General features: G+C 58.1%; 1 protein-coding gene across 1 annotated transcript; it reads right to left on the bottom strand.

The window, feature by feature from the left end:
* Positions 1–9,317: 9,317 nt before the first annotated feature.
* PHLDA3 (pleckstrin homology like domain family A member 3) lies at positions 9,318–11,940 on the bottom strand. The gene is made up of 2 exons (XM_061185239.1): positions 11,284–11,940; positions 9,318–9,970 (listed from the first exon to the last, which is right to left on the bottom strand). The coding sequence occupies exon 1, from the start codon at positions 11,713–11,715 to the stop codon at positions 11,344–11,346; it is 372 nt and encodes a 123-aa protein (XP_061041222.1). The 5' UTR covers positions 11,716–11,940; the 3' UTR covers positions 9,318–9,970; positions 11,284–11,343.
* Between the last annotated feature and the right edge of the window lie 3,365 nt (positions 11,941–15,305).

Below are 15,305 nucleotides of genomic sequence, written 5' to 3'. Positions count from 1 at the left end.
GCAGGGAGATGCCAGGAGGGGAAGGCAGGGCTGGCCCTGTCTGTCCCGACCTCCCTTCATGTGAGGACAGCCGTTGGCAGTAGGGAAGTCGGTCTGGGAGTTCAGACTCCGGGCCTCACTTGCTGGGTGAGAATACGATGCTAAGAATATGAGAATATGCTCTGTGCCTCAGTTTCTTCCCTCCTGGGCGCACCCTCCAGGTAGGCTTAACGATAGCCCCCCAAAATGTCCACATTCTAAGCCCTGGAACCTGTGAATATTACCTTACATGGCAAAGACTTTGCAAATATGACCGAGTTAGGGATCTTGAGATGCGGAGATGACCCTGGATTATCCGGGTGGGCTGTAAAAGTTGTCATGTGTCTGTAAGAAGAGGTACACAGAGGATTACAGAGGAGGAGGGGGCAATGTGACCACAGAGGCAGAGGCTGCAGTGATGGGGCCACAAGCCAAAGGACCCTTGGAACCCCAGAAGCTGGAAGAGGCAGGGGCTGATTCTTGTCCACAGGCTGGGAGGAAGCACAGCCCTGCCTACGCCCTGATTCCAGCCCGGCATCAGCCCCATGCAGATTTCGGATGTCTGGTCTCCAGAGCTGTGAAAGAAGGAACTTCTGTTGTTTTAAGCCACCACATGTGTGGTCACTTGTCACACCAGCCACAGGAGACTGTTGGTTGCGTCCTCCTTGCCTGGTGGCACGAGGAGTCCGGTGCCTGGTCTGGCTCCCAGCAAAGTAGCTCGTCTTCTCTGCTGTGCTGGAGAACATCTTTTTCAAGGAGTTTGTCTACTCCGCCATACGGATAATGCTTTTAAATGGCCAAGGACATCGTTCCGGCCTGGAAACATTCCAGGGTGTCCTGGGCTAAACAGGCTGGCGAGAGAAGGTGCATTGCCCACGTGGGAGACAACAGACCCGCCCTTCCTCACCCCCAGGCCCCAGCTTCCTCACGTGGCCCCCAGGACCACTGGACCAAGCCCTGAGCATCCGCTCAGGAGATTCTAGAATCTCAGGCACTAGGCAAACACTGACCTCTCCCTGTGAGCCAAGCACAGGGCCAGCCCAGAGACGAAAGGCAAGAAGAACGTGGTCCCTACCCCGGGGCGGGAGGGTGGAGGCAGACAAGCGGACCAAGGCTACAGCAGTGAGTGCGTGAAGAGCCGGGCCAGAAGAGAACCCTGACGACAGCATCTGCTTCATTATCTGTTGCCGAGTGACAGATCGTCACAGACTTGTGGTGTAGACAACACAGTGCATCATCTCACAGCCTCTAAGGGCCAGGGATCCGGGCGTGCCCCCGGGCCCTCTGCTCTGGGGTCTCACAGACAGCAATCAAGTTGTCGGCCAGGAGGGGGTCTCGTCTCAAGGTCTGACCAGGAGGGACCTGCTTCCAAACCCACATGGTTGTTGGTGGGACCCAGGTCCCTTTGGCCGTTGGTCAAAGGCCACTCTCAGTCCTGCCACGTGGGCCCATCCAACACGGACGTTTCCTTCGTCAAAAGGAGGCAGGGAGAGCACCACGGTGAGCGAGGTGGGCGTCAGGATCTTACGTGGCCCTAATTGCAGACGTGGCAACCCGTCCACTCACCAGGCCAGTCGCTCTCGAGGGGTGGGGTCCACACAAGTCCTGCAGGGGGCGGAGACAATGGGGGCTGCTTAGGGGCTGCCCGCCACCGGGACTCCCAAACTGGGTCTCAGAGGGACAGCGGGGACCAGCGAGGTCAGCAGGAGTGGGGGGCTCAGGAAGAGCGTGGCAGTCGACTGAGAAACCAGAGCATAAGGGCTGCCAGGCGGAGAGCAGACCTCAGGGAACCCACGCCCAGCCCAAGTGCGGCCCAGGAGTTGACGTTTTACTATGTGCCCACTTGTGTGTCCTGACCTTATTTATTTGCACAGTGTTCCTGGAGAAAGAGAGGATTATTGCTCTGTCTCTATCTGTGAAAACCGACCCCAGGCAGTAAGAGTGTGGCCGAGGCCACCTGCCCATGTGGGCCCCCTTCTGCAGGGAATATTTGATAAGGATGGAATCTGGCAAAGAAAAGCACAAGGCAAGCACCAGTCTGAGGAAGACACAGGAAATGGAGGAATGAGGTCGCCCTTGCGGCCAGGACCCTGGCCTCTGAGGCTAAGTGAACACATAGGAGCTCGCAGTGTGTGTGTGTGTGTGTGTGTGTGTGTGTAAGACACCACTCAGCAGACTCCACTCACTAAATCTCCACCAGGCGCCTGGGCCCCAAGCCCCGAGGCCCGCACAGCAGCCCTGCGTTTCCTGCACCCCAAGTGTTTACTCTCCCCCAGCCCGAGATTCACCACGTCATCTATCAGGAAATAGTGCAATATCACAGGCTGTTGTGATAACACAGCAAGATCACATCTGAAGGTTCCTGGAGACTCAGAGGCCTGGATAGAAACACAGGGTGAGGACAAAGATTAGAGGATGGGGGAGGGGTCTTCCAGAGACCTTGCTGGGAGGGGTCTTGCTGGAGAAACAGACCATTGTGGCTGGACCCACGGGAGGGGGGAATGCACGTTGCCACTCATGGTTTGGAAGTGGGGAAAGCACGGAGTCTGACGTCTCCCTTTGCACAAATAGCTGAAAGCTCCAAACGGCTGCCCCGACCACCCCAGTCAAGTATAACTAAGTGCTGCTGTTGGAACCGCTTTCTAAGCTCCGTTTGTCCTTTTATCCGTCCTGATTAGCGCGGAGGCCCACCTCCCTCGCCACAGGGCGTCAGCCAAGGCTCCCAGGGCTGGCCTGGGCCCCATTCCGCCCTCTCCTCTGGGCTAGGTGGGCGACTGGCTCTGGGAACTCAGGCGTGGTGGGTAACCTGCCCTCCCTTCCTGGGCAGGGGGACAGGCGTGAGTGTGCGTGTGTGCGTGCGTGTGTGTGTGTGTGTGTGTGCAGGGCTCTGGGCCACTGGGGCGCAGCCCGCTTAGCGGTGTCGGTGGAGATCGTGGCGGCACAGCTCAGTCGGATGACGAGGAATCTTGACAGATCCTGACCTGCTCTCTCTCTCCAGCCTCCTTCTAACCAAGGGAGCCCCGGGGGCAGTGGGAAGAGCCTGGGTCCCCCCACCCTGGGCCCCTGCTTCCACTCCTCCTGGTGGCACTTCTTCGTCTGGACAGGAGGTAAGTCTGGCAGAGTCTGTGTGTAATTTAGGCCGCACCCTGAGGGCTCGATGTTGGTCCTGGGTACGTTAATTACACGTGGCTTCCCCCCAAATGGGGATCAGGCGGGCAAGGTCGCGGGGAGGATTTCTACGCAGCTGTGCTCACAGACGGCCGTGTGCACCATCTGTGCGCTGTGTCCTTTACAGGCACTCTCTCCACCACGTCTCACAGTGATCCAGGAAGTAGGCCATCATCGTCTCCGTTTTAATGGGAGCCAAGTAGCGTGGCCAAAAAGACACGGTGGGATTCACACTCGCGGCTATGATTAGAGCTTTGGTGGTCAGCGGCCACCTGCACGCCTGCTCGTGGGTGACCTGAGTCACTGCCCACACGGGCATTTCCTAAACAGCTGCTGTCTCCCCACCGTCTCCCCGACTCCTCCCAGTTCCCCCACGGCTCCCCACACCCATCTCCCTGCCCCCAGGTCTCCCTCCTCTGCGACCACCAGCCCTTCTGAAGTACCTCACCCGCACCCACCCTGTTCTCCAGCGGGCCCAGCCGTGCCGCTCTAAGAACTCTCCTAAAGAATCTGCATGATGTCACTTATATGTGGAATCTAAAAAATACAACAAACTAGCGAATATAACAAAAAAGAAGCAGACTCACAGACACAGAGAACAAATTAGTGGTTACCAGTGGGGAGAGGGAAGGTGAGGGCAAAATAGGGGTAGAGGATTAAGAGGTACAAACTATTATGTATAAAATAAATAAGCTGCATGGATATAGTGTACAACACAGGGAATATAGCCAATATTTTATAATAACTATAAATAGATATTGTGAATCACTGTATTGTACATCTGTAACTTATATAATATTGCACATCAACTATACTTTGATTTTTAAAAAAAGAAAACTTAAATTAAAAAAAAAGAATTATTTTACTAGAATATCAGATAAAGAGAAAATCTTAAAAGCCACCAAAGTTAGAGGCCAGATTACCTACAGAGGTACGATAATTAAACTGACTGGTTTCTTATCAACAACAGTTGATGCTAGGAGAAAAAGGAGTAATATCTTAAATACTAAGACAAAGTAATGTTTAATACCATTTCATATCCAGGTAAATTGTTATTCCAGAATAAAGAATTTTGATTCAGTGAAAAAGAAAAAAAAAAAAAAGAATTATTTTAAAAAAACACCCAGAGACACAGAGATTTAAATATTTCTTTTTTTATATATAAATTTATTTTATTTTTATTTACTTATTATTTTTGGCTGCGTTGGGTCCTCGTTGCTGTGCGCGGGCTTTCTCTAGTTGCAGCGAGTGGGGTCTCCTCTTCATTGCGGTGTGTGGGTTTCTCATTGCGGTGGCTTCTCTTAATGCGGAGCACGGGCTCTAGGTGCACGGGCTTCAGTAGTTGTGGCTCACGGGCTCTAGAGTGCAGGCTCAGTAGTTGTGGCGCACAGGCTTAGCTGCTCCATGGCACGTGGGATCTTCCCGGACCAGGGCTCAAACCCGTGTCCCCTGCATTGGCAGGCGGATTCTTAACCACTGCACCACCAGGGAAGCCCCAGACACAGAGATTTAAATAGGCAAACGTTCGTTGCAGCCTTATATATAACAAAGGAAAAAACAAAAAAACATGGGGATCCAACGAATGAGGGATTGAATGTCAAATAAATAATATAAACATAATAGAATAATATACAGGCATTAAAATATTTAATGTCATGGCCTCATAACACAATATATTAATACATAAAAAATCAAGATATAATACACATAATGACCCCATGTGTGAAAAATAATTACATATTACAAATCATATATAATAATTATATATTACATATATATTTGCATAGGAGTAAATGTAGAAGGAAATATACCAGAATGCTAGCAAAGATTACCTCAAAGATGGGAACACAGAGATGATATTTGTTTCTCTCTTTATAATTTTCTGTCCTTTCACATTTTTCTTCAATGTAATAAAATAAAGGGGTGTGTGTGTAAGAACAGTGGCTTTGAGATGGGCTCCCCCCTGCCTGGAGAGAGAAGCGGAGATCACGGCCAGGGAGCTCCAAGTCAGCCACCTCCTCTGTGCTCACCTGCTGTACTCCCAGGCTCTGTGCCACCTCACCTTTTCCAGCCCTGGCAACTTTGCCCAGGCCAGGTCTTCCCCTGTGCGTTCCCCGCCCCCTTAGAGTCAGAATCCTAACCCCCTTGGAAGGACCACCTGAAACGTTCCCTGCACCCCGCCCCACCCCCAGAGCTCTGCCCCCACCGCACAGCCCTCCTCCCCGTCCAGTCTGCCTGCTCTGGCTCCAGCACCTGGCGGGTGGCGCAGGCTCGGCACTGGTGCAGCAGGTGTGGAGCTGATTGGAGAGCCCTGAGGACACTTGGTTCTCCTTCCTCCCTGCAGCCGGGACCTGACCGTCCTCTGAGGACGGCAGGAAAGTCTGCTGGAGCCAGCGTAGGGGATGGAGGGGCCCATGGGCCATCGCACAGTAGCTCACAGCCCGGGACTCTGCATGGTCCCTTCTCAGGGCCGAGGGCTGTGGGCGGAGCTGACTGCTGAGATGGGGAGGGTGGGAGAGGCCAGGCTTCCTGACCCTGGGCAGGGCTGGGAGGGGGTTGACCAACCGTCCCAGAGTGCCCAGGAGTGAGGGGCTTCTGGGGACACAGAGCTTTCAGTGCTCAAACCAGGAGAGTCCCAGGCAAGCTGGGATGGTCGGTCGCCCCAGCAGGGGGTGAGCCCTACCTGTGGGGCTCTGGGACCAGGGTGCTGCCACATGGGGTCACATCTGCTGAGCCCAGAGCCCTTGTCCCTGCAGGATGGAGTCCCTGTACCCAGGTGATGAGACAAACAGCATTTGGGCCAACACAGGACCGGCACTGTCCCCAGCGTTCTCACGCCCCTCCCCCGACCCGGGGTCCCTCCATTGTTCCAGGGGATCCTGCCCCAGCCTTGATCCTGTGGGCACCCACAGATCCTCCCAACCCGGGGACACCTCCCTGTGTCTCCTCCTGTTTCAAGGCCTGGCTGCAGCCACCCCTCCACCCCTGCAGCCTCCTCCACTGAGTCTGTGGAGGGTCCATCTTGGCCCTCTCGCGGCCCCCAGGCCTCAGCGTGTACTCTCAGTGCCCACCTGTGAGCTCCCTTCTCCCAGGAAATCGCAGGCAAACTCACTGTCACTCACCTGCTCATCCTGTGAGAAGTACTCGTCTGGTGTGGATTCAGAGAACACATCTAGAGGCCCACTGCCCAGTCGAATCCTGGCTCCTCCGCCAGTTAGCCGCTGTGTGACTCCTAACAAGTCACATAACCTCTCTGGGCCTCAGTTTCTGAATGTAAAACCTAATCCACAACCTCAGCGGCTGGACGTTCCATGACTCCCCTGTGCTGATCGTGGGTCAGTGCCCACGGAGCAAGCTCGGTTACCGTTTGCCATCGTGATGATGAATCGCCTGCCTTGTCCCAGGAACTCGGAGGCAGCAGGAACATACAAGTGACGGGAGTGGCCGACTGTCGCCAGGCAGTGTGGTGACGGGAGAGCCGTGGCTGAGGAGCAGAGAGCAGTTCCTTGGCCTGGACTGAGCGGGGAGGCTCCCCATGGCGGGGGGTGTGGGGTGAGCAGTGGGGTGGGTGCAAAGGACCCCAGCCAGTCCTGGGACCTGGCGCTTCCCATGCAGGGGCCCCGGCTGGGGACTGTGGGGACGGACACTGGAAAGAGCCCTGACATCGGAAGGCACACTTCCTGGGAGCTGGGGCTTGCTCCCGGTGCATCGGGGAAACCTCGGGAGGTTTTAATCCGGAGGATGAACTGCGTCCTGGGCGGGACACTCAGGTGGCTGGGAGGAGGTCAGCCCGGGCTCACGTGCAGCCTCCTGGCAGCTCTGCACACAGCAAATCACAGAGTCTTGCCGGGGTCCCTGCGCCTGGGCCTGGTGGGGCGGCCGCCATGGTGCCTCCACACCCCAGCTTCCGGGAAAGGCCAGACTCCAGGGTCACGGGCGCGATGCCCGCTCCCTCCTGCTGTAGACCCTCTGCTTCTGGCAGCTCTTTGAACTCATTCCCATTCCCTGCAACAGGCTGGCTCTTGCCAAAGCCTCAGCTCCCAGCCCAGCTCACCTGACTAGAGCCAGCCCGGCCCTTCTCCCCTGCCTCCCCACCCGGCCTCAGTAGTGGATTCCCAGCTGCCGCCAGGCTGGGACTTGCCCCGTCTCATTTTCCCATTGATGACTCAGAGATCGGGCAGGAGTGAGCCATGGCTGCTGAGGCAAATGGAAAGATGGTGGCGACTGCCCCGCCCTGGCCTTACGGCGTCCTCGGGGCCCCAACTGAGCGAAGTTTTTCCATCTCGTGCATGTCTGCTGGCACTGTCGGGGCCTCTCTGTGCCCCCAGAAGACCTTGACCCTGCTCTGTGGTCCAGCCGAGCACTCCTGGGGTGAGGGCCCGTGCTCCTTCTCCCAAACTCAGTTGCCAGAGTGGCGAGGACACCCCTGATCCCAGGAAGCAGAGAGACACCCCAGAGAGGTCACGAATCTTTTAAAAAACGAAACTCACTGTGCAAGCCCCGATCCCCGTGCTGCGAGTTCTTGGCGCCTCCAAGCAGCTACGAGGCTCGAGTGATTATCCCCATCCCAACACCCGCCACCGGCACTAGTGTCTGCTGAGAGTCTGTTCGAGGGTCTGTGCTGGGGGTCCTGCAGCAGCACCCCCTTTAGAGGGGCTGCGACCTCCTAGCAAGGGGAGCAGCCAAAGCTGGGTTTGGACAGGAACCAAAGCATACTTGGAACCAACAGGGCTGGCTGTTCCCAAAAAGCAGGGGGGGCCAGGAGTTGGAGCCCACTCCCCCCCTGCACTGCGTGTGCCCCCGCAGACATCCCACACTGGCTGTGCCCCCTGCTGTCCTGAGCAGCCAAGCTCCGGAACCACCCCTGCGAGCTCCGCTGAGGACAGGGCACTGCCTGTGCTGCTCACACCCCTCTACTGGCACGGCGGGCACTTCCTCGCCCTGAGCTCTGGGCTCAGGTCAGGTGTTTCTTCATCTCCGCACCCCAGCGCCCAGTGCAGCACCTGGCTGCAAGAGGCATGGGCATGTCTGCTGGATGGGTGTGTCCTGCACCCCGATCCCACCTGCTCACAAACACGCTCCCACGTCTGAGTGTCTGGATGCCTCCCTGAATCCTCACCATCACCATCACCAAAGTCACCTTTGGGCTCGATGGAAAGAGCAAGGATTCTGTTTTATTTTTATTTATTTATTTATTTAGGATTCTATTTTAGAGGCTGCTGCTTTAGAGCAGGATGGAGAAGCTAAGCCTTTCATGTAGCTTCAATCAAGGAAACAGTGCCAGACACCATGCTCTCCCCACCTCCTCCACCCACATACATATAAGAGTTGCCAACCTCCCAACCTTTCTCCCAAAGCTCAGGGCAGACATCACCAATTGATCACAGCACACTAGCTGGACGGTGATGCTTATTTGCCATCATGGGCTGGGTATACAGCCTAAGGAGATCATAAATGAGATATCTGTAAAAATTCCTTGGTAACTTGTAAGTTCTTATTTGATTGTAAGATGTAGTTCATATATCAGATACACAAGAATCTGCAGAGGACTCTGAGGGACGGGGACAAAGGATAGAGATCGTGATCGGACAGGAGGAGGAATCTGAAGGGGAACAAACAGGTTGGAAGCACTGAGGGACCCCGACTTGTTGCAGGGGACACTCAGCCTCCCTGCTCCTGCCAAGCAGCCACCGCTCGGCAACAGGGGAGGCCGGACGTGGGTTACCCGATCAGCAGTTTCTGTGTAACTCAGGACAGCTGTGTCTCTGTACCTCGGTTTCCCCACTGCTGAAATTATTCCTTTTCAACCATCCCGTAGAGAAGACTTCCAGTGTTAATGTACAAGGCCCAAGTGTGTAAATGACAGAGACAGGCCCTACCCAGAATGCAGAGCCGCCCCCCCAGGAGAGCAGGCAGAAGGGCATCTCTCGAGACCCAGCTGGCCCGTGCAGGTCTCATGGTCCCTCCCCTAGGACCTCTGAGTCCATGTCCCCTGGGTTGCAGGGTCTCTCCCTCCCCAGGCTGGAGATTTCAGGATGGGGTGTGGACTGGGAAAGTGGGGGTGAGGACACAGATGCTCCAAGCAGCAGGTCTTAGCGGCGGGCAAAGAATTTCACTCAGCAAGCGAACAGTGTGGTCACTGCCCTTTGCAGGGCGTCTGCATTTGTGGACAGGCGTGAAATGGTAATGGCTGACCCCCCAACCACCCCGCCACCTCCAGGCCTAGTACCGCAGTGGGGGAAGAGGGGCAGGAAGGGGGAAGAACTGTGCAAAGAGAGGCCTGGATGGGTGGGGGTCCCAGAAGGACCCAAGCAGCAGATGACCCCCAGGTGTGGGCCTCAGACCCATCAGCTACCCCCGCCAAAGTAAATCCAGAGGCGAGCCCAGGTGGTTCCTCTTCTGAGCGCCAGCCTGGCCTCCCGAGTCCTGGGGCGCTGGCTCAGCGCCCCCGGGGGACTGCCTTCCTCCAGGCACGGCACCAAGCCGGGGGGGGGGGGTTGCTGATTAGCAGTCTGCAGAAGAGACGCAGGGCCGTGGCGGGAGGGGGCTTGGATGCCAGCTCCCCATCACAATCTCGGAGGCCAGGCCGGTGGCCGGAAGGTCCTGAGCCGGTACATCCTGAGAGTCTGAGTACCCAGGAGCTGGATCTTCATCCTCAGCCCCTCGGGGCCTTTGACCTGCTCCCCGGCCCCGGCCCCGGCCGCCCCTGACGCTCCAGCGCCTCCTCCACGCGTCCACCAAATGGAGCACAGTCACGCCCCACGAGCCAAAGGGGGCGTGGAAGCTGGCGAGAGAGAACAGCAGTCAGGGCAGGGCAAACACGGGCAGCGAGCATCCACAGCAGCTGTCTGTACCAGAGCTTCCCAACCTGCTCCGACCTTTCAGGAGAAAACAGCATTTGTACAGCACCCTGTGATCACTGCAGGAAGCTGTTCCTCCCGGCCTCTGAGGCCTGGGGGATCAAAGAGGATCAGCTCTAAGGACAGCAGGTCTGCCTCCTGCCTGGCCTCTCAGTGACCCCTCACTGCCCCATGAGAGGCAGTTAACAGGAGGGCCGGGGGTGTGCAGCACCGACCACCAGGCTCAATGGACCCTACCTGGTGAGGTGAGAAGCTGCAGGACAGGGAGAGTCAGGAGGGTGGAGGTGGTAGTGGGGCGAGGGGGATATGGGTTTCCACGGGAGAAATGACAACTAGATCCTTCCTCAACCTGCGCCCGGTTCCCCCGGGAGGGAGCGGCATCTGGGGAAGAGGGCACAGGGCCAGGAGCCACAGTTTCTAGGTTCTATTCCTGGTCCCTCCCCTGAGCCTTGCTGACCACAAACCCGCCCCCACCCCCTCCTCCAGCTTCCCTTCTCGGCCCAGCCAGCATGACGGGCACTCTGGGGCAGGGGACCAGGCCCACCCTCCTTGGCATCAGTGGCCTGGCCTGCACACCCCCCAAATCTCCTGGTTTCCCAACAGCTCAGCCCTAGGACCCAAAACCCACCACTGAGAACAAGTAGTGGAGCTCCCAGGCCCAGCCCAGCTCCCACCAAGGTCCCACCTTGGGAACTACGGCTCCTTGGTTCTGGTCCCAACCCTGAGAACCCTGCCACTGAGGGAGGCTGTCTTCCTGCCTCAGTCCCACGGTCAAGCTCCAGGACGAGCGTCATCACAGCAGAAAGGGGTGGGGGGCAAGCGCATCCCCCCTCCGCCCCACCCCCCCCAGCTCCCTGAAAGCCACAGCCCAGGAGCCCTGCCTCGGTGGGGGTAGAGGCCCAGCCGCCTGGAGGTCTGTTCTGCCAGCCTCTTCCACCTCAGCCAGGGCAGAACCAACCTGGGGGCACTGGTGCTCATCCTGCCCATCTTCCTCTCAGGCACGGCGGGCACATTCAGGACCCCTGCCCAGCGCCCCGGGGGAAGGCCGGCTCTTGGCCCCAGGCCCAGGCACCCAGGGTTGACTCCTGGGTTCTCCCTCCCCACTGGCCCTAGGACGGCCAGCTTTGAGGCGGCATGCTGGGGCGGGGGTGGGGGGCGCGGGCGGACAATTCCTCCGTAGGGGAAAGAGGAGACGGGAGGGCAAGAGGGAAGGAGGCCTCAGACCCCAAGAACTCACTTGACCCGACCCACGACACCACGTCCGTGGCCGCGGGAAGCGAAGACGTTAGCCTGCGGTCTAGGACACAAGGGTCCCGGTCCCGAGGCTCTGCCGGGCGCGCACGGTCTGGATGGCCTGCTGGTTCTTGAACTTGACCAGGCCCAGGGTGATCTGCGCGTTCCAGCCGGGGTCCTCGGGCGGGCAGCGGAAGTCGATCTCGCCGCCGCCCTCGGTCACCAGCGTGAAGTAGATGTGGCGCCCGGTGCTCTCCACGCACTCCACGGCTTTGATGCGGGCGAAGCTGAGCTCCTTGGGCCGGCCGCCCGCGCCCTTGGCCTCGAAGAGCTGCAGCCCGCGCTCGGTGAGCACGCAGCGCTTGCGCTTCCACTGCTGCAGCAGCCCGCCGCTGCGCTTCTCCAACACGCCCTCCCGGAGCACGGCCGCCGTCATGGGCACGCGCGGGGCCGGGGCCGCGGCGCGCCCCGCCGGCTCTCCCTGCGGCCCGGCCGGCGCGCCCGGTGCCTCCCGCGCCGGGCTTCGGCCCCCGCCGCTGCTCCGCGCCCTCCCGCCCGCTCTCGCCCGTTCGCCCGCTCGCTCCCCGGGCCGTCTGCGCGTCGGGCGGCAGCTCGCGGGATGTGCCCTCACACGTCCCGCGCCCGCCTCCCGCCTCCTGCGCCGAGCATTCCTCCCCGGCCGGCCCTCCCCTCTCCTCCCCTTCGCTCCTCTCCCCTGCGCGCCCGGGGGCGGGGCGCCTTCAGGCCTCCTGTCTGCTGTTTCTGGGGACCACAGCTCCTCCAGGCCTTGGACTCAGGGGGGGGATAGTGAGGGGGAGGAGGAGGCGGCGTCTTCCAGACGTGAGGGGGTCGCTGCTTTGGGGGGAGGGGGGTGGTCCGTGGTCGCGCACTGGCACCGGTTGGGACTCGCACGGTATGGGGGTTGCCAGACAGCTGCTGGAGCTTCCCAGGCCGCAGCAGTCCTGGCCCCCAGCCTCTGCCCCCTCTCCTAGCTTGACCAGCTCCCCCTTGGCGTTGCGAAATCAGAAAAATGAGGCCGATCCTGGGGTTGGGGCGGGGGAAGGGGGGGGATGAAGCTTAAGTTGGGTTCCTCCCCCATCTGCAGATTTTTCGGTTTGGGCCTCAGACAGGCTGCCCACAGCTGTCTCTGCTTGGACGACCCACTGTCTTGCGCCTGCCCCCATCCAGTGCGGCTGAGAGTGGAACCTTGAGGTCCCTCGGCCTCCCCTCCCCGCGGTGGAGGAGGAGGGGCCCGCCCCCCACGGATCACCTGGCAATGGCACTGCCTGCATCCCCGGCACACACTGGAGGGGCCTGCAGTTCAGCCCACCTAGACCGCGTGCCTGGTGGAGTCAGCCCCAGGCCAAGCGCGACCCGGGCCTGTTGCTTCCCCTCTGCAGATTCAATCAACCTCCCTCCATCCCGCGCCCCACCCCGCCCCCAGAAGGGACTTTTCCCCGGATGCTGAGCTGAAGACGGAGGGAGGGGGTGGGAAGAAGGCTCCCCTCCCTTTTCTGCCTGGAGAGTGTGGTGTAAAGATACTATCTCTGCAGAGTTGGGTTCCAACCTCAACTCTTCCGCCTTGGTGGCTGTGTCCCGCCCACCTCGGGCAACTTCATCATCCTTCAGTTTCCTCATCTGTCAAATGGGAGGATTAATTGATCCTTATCTCACGAGCTCTAGTGAATAAGTTAGATTACATCTGTGAAAAGCCCAGGACAGAGCCTGGTAACTCTCAGAGTCTCAAGAAATGTTATTCCAGGGAATTCCCTGGTGGTCCAGTGGTTAGGACTCCGAGCTTTCACTGCTGAGGGCTCCAGTCCAGGAACTAAGATTCCGCAAGCCGTGAGGCGCAGCCAAAAAAAAAAAAAAAAAAATTAATTGAATAAAAGAATTAGTCCACCCCTTCCCCGAGTTTTACTGACTTTAGAGGACGATGAACTTTAGAGGACGTCTCCCACCGGCCCGGCACTGGGAGACGGCTCCCTGGGTCCTAATGCCGCCCCATCTTGGTCAGCTCCTCCAGGACTTGCCATTTCTTAGGGACCTATTCATATACATGTTAATAATAGCTTATTATGGGAATAATGATTTGTAATCATGATAGTAATAAGACCTCTTTGTACCCACACCCTGTGTTTCCACCCTCCTGCCCAGTGATGTGGAGCCTAACGGGCACAGAGAGGGTCCAGTGTGGAGGGGGAGGGCGCCCTTCCCGGCAGCACCCAAGTCAGGAGCTCTCATCTTCCCACCCACGGCTCTGCAGCCCGTGTGCTGCAGGAGACACACGCGTACACATGCGCGCACGCACACGTGGGCCAGCTGACCCCCTAACTCCCAGAACGCCCCTCCACGGGAGGGAGTGGTCAGGCCATGACAGAAGAGAGGGAACCAAGATAGACAGCTCCAGAGGGCGGCAGTGGAGGGAGCTCAAGGGGGCCGCAGCCCTGCCTTAGGGACCCCCAAGGTCTCAGCCTGCCCGCCAACCATGCCCTCCTGTGGCCCTCTCTCCAGCCTCCAACACCCACGCCCCCCACTCCATCCCTCCATAGGCATCTCCTGAGTGCACCAACCCAGCACAGTCCTGCATGATCCAGAATTCTACTGAGGAAACAGGGCTCCAGACCAGCTCTGTTCCTGACTGTTTTATCGCTGTCGTTTCCTCCTCCTCCGGGCCTGGGACACGTTGGTGCTCTCTCCAGACCCAGGTGAATTCACAAACGTATGGGCTTTGAAAGTTTACAGAGCGCTCTCACGTATTTTTGAGTCTCGTGGCAGATGAGATCAGAGAGGCCGAGCAACCTAGATGAGGTCACACAGCTTTGTAAATGGCAAAGCTGGGATGAGACTGTGCGGTGGCTGAGAGGACCCAGGATCTTTTGCTGACACCACACCACCTCTCTGTAAGCATCTGGGTACACAGCATTCCTTTTAGACGTGAACTAGCCACCCACACTGTCCTCTTCAGCTTCCTGGCTGGAGGGGTGCCAGGCTTTTGGACACAGGAGAATGGGCCGAAAAAAGACAGGAGCACTGGGTAAAGGGGAGGCCATGGGAGGAAATTCAGCAGGGCGTACTCTATTGCTGGAAAGGTTGCTACCAATTAAATGTCCGGTTCCCAGCCTCACATCTCCCCGGTGTCCTGTGTAGGTCCTTGGAACCTGGGAGTCCTGGCCCCCACCCACCCACGGGGACGAGGAGAGATGGCTCATTCTAAACCTTTCCCCCAAACTGGTGTCTGCCTGGTGGCCCCATCTGGGAGAGGCTCAGACTCAAGCTGGATTACTTGAGCCTCAGAAGGATCTAGAGGGGCAGGGTGCAGGGGGCTAGTGCTAGCGCTCCCTGCCTGCCAGAGCATCTGTACCCCACCCCCGGGGAACACCGCCCCTGGGTACCAAGTCCCTGGGTACACTGCCCCTGGGTACACTGCCCCGGGAATGGAGCTCTCACTCAGCCTCTGGGGCTTGGCTGGGGCAGTGCTGAGTCCCGGAGACACTCACTCATTTCTAATGGACTTGACTCCACAGGGGACTGCTGGACAGAACCGGGGCTGGCTCTTCCCTCTGCCCCCTGCACCTCCCCCCCAGGGAAGTTGGTCTGCACCGTCAGTCCGTCTGCATCCAGCTGGAATGGGCTGGACTGCAAAATGGCCCCGGGGAGCAGCGGGCTGGAGGTGCTCTGAGCCTCCCTAGTGGGGAGTAGGGTGCCCGGTCCACTCCAGGTGGCTGCCTGGGACGGGGTAGAAAGGAAGATGGGAACAGGATAGGATGGAAGGAAGGACGGGGCCCAGAGAGGCTCAAGGAGTAAAATCTCTGCTGTTTTCTACAATGTTTACTTAATCTTATTATAAATTCGCTTTAGTGTTCATTCATTGTGAGGCTCAGTCCATAGAACAAGCATTGAAGATCATTATGTTTACAAAGAGAATGTATATTAACACAGTACAAATTTAAACTGAAGGGAGAATCACCCCTTTGCTTGCAATCCTCCAGAGCCTGAGGCCCCTCGGTGATGCAGCCCTGGGGG

This window comes from Eubalaena glacialis, chromosome 3 (assembly GCF_028564815.1).
Source record: "Eubalaena glacialis isolate mEubGla1 chromosome 3, mEubGla1.1.hap2.+ XY, whole genome shotgun sequence".
NCBI classification, from domain to species: domain Eukaryota; kingdom Metazoa; phylum Chordata; class Mammalia; order Artiodactyla; family Balaenidae; genus Eubalaena; species Eubalaena glacialis.
The sequence above is the reverse complement of the archived record's forward strand: the minus strand, read 5'-3'. Positions and strand labels throughout refer to the sequence as shown.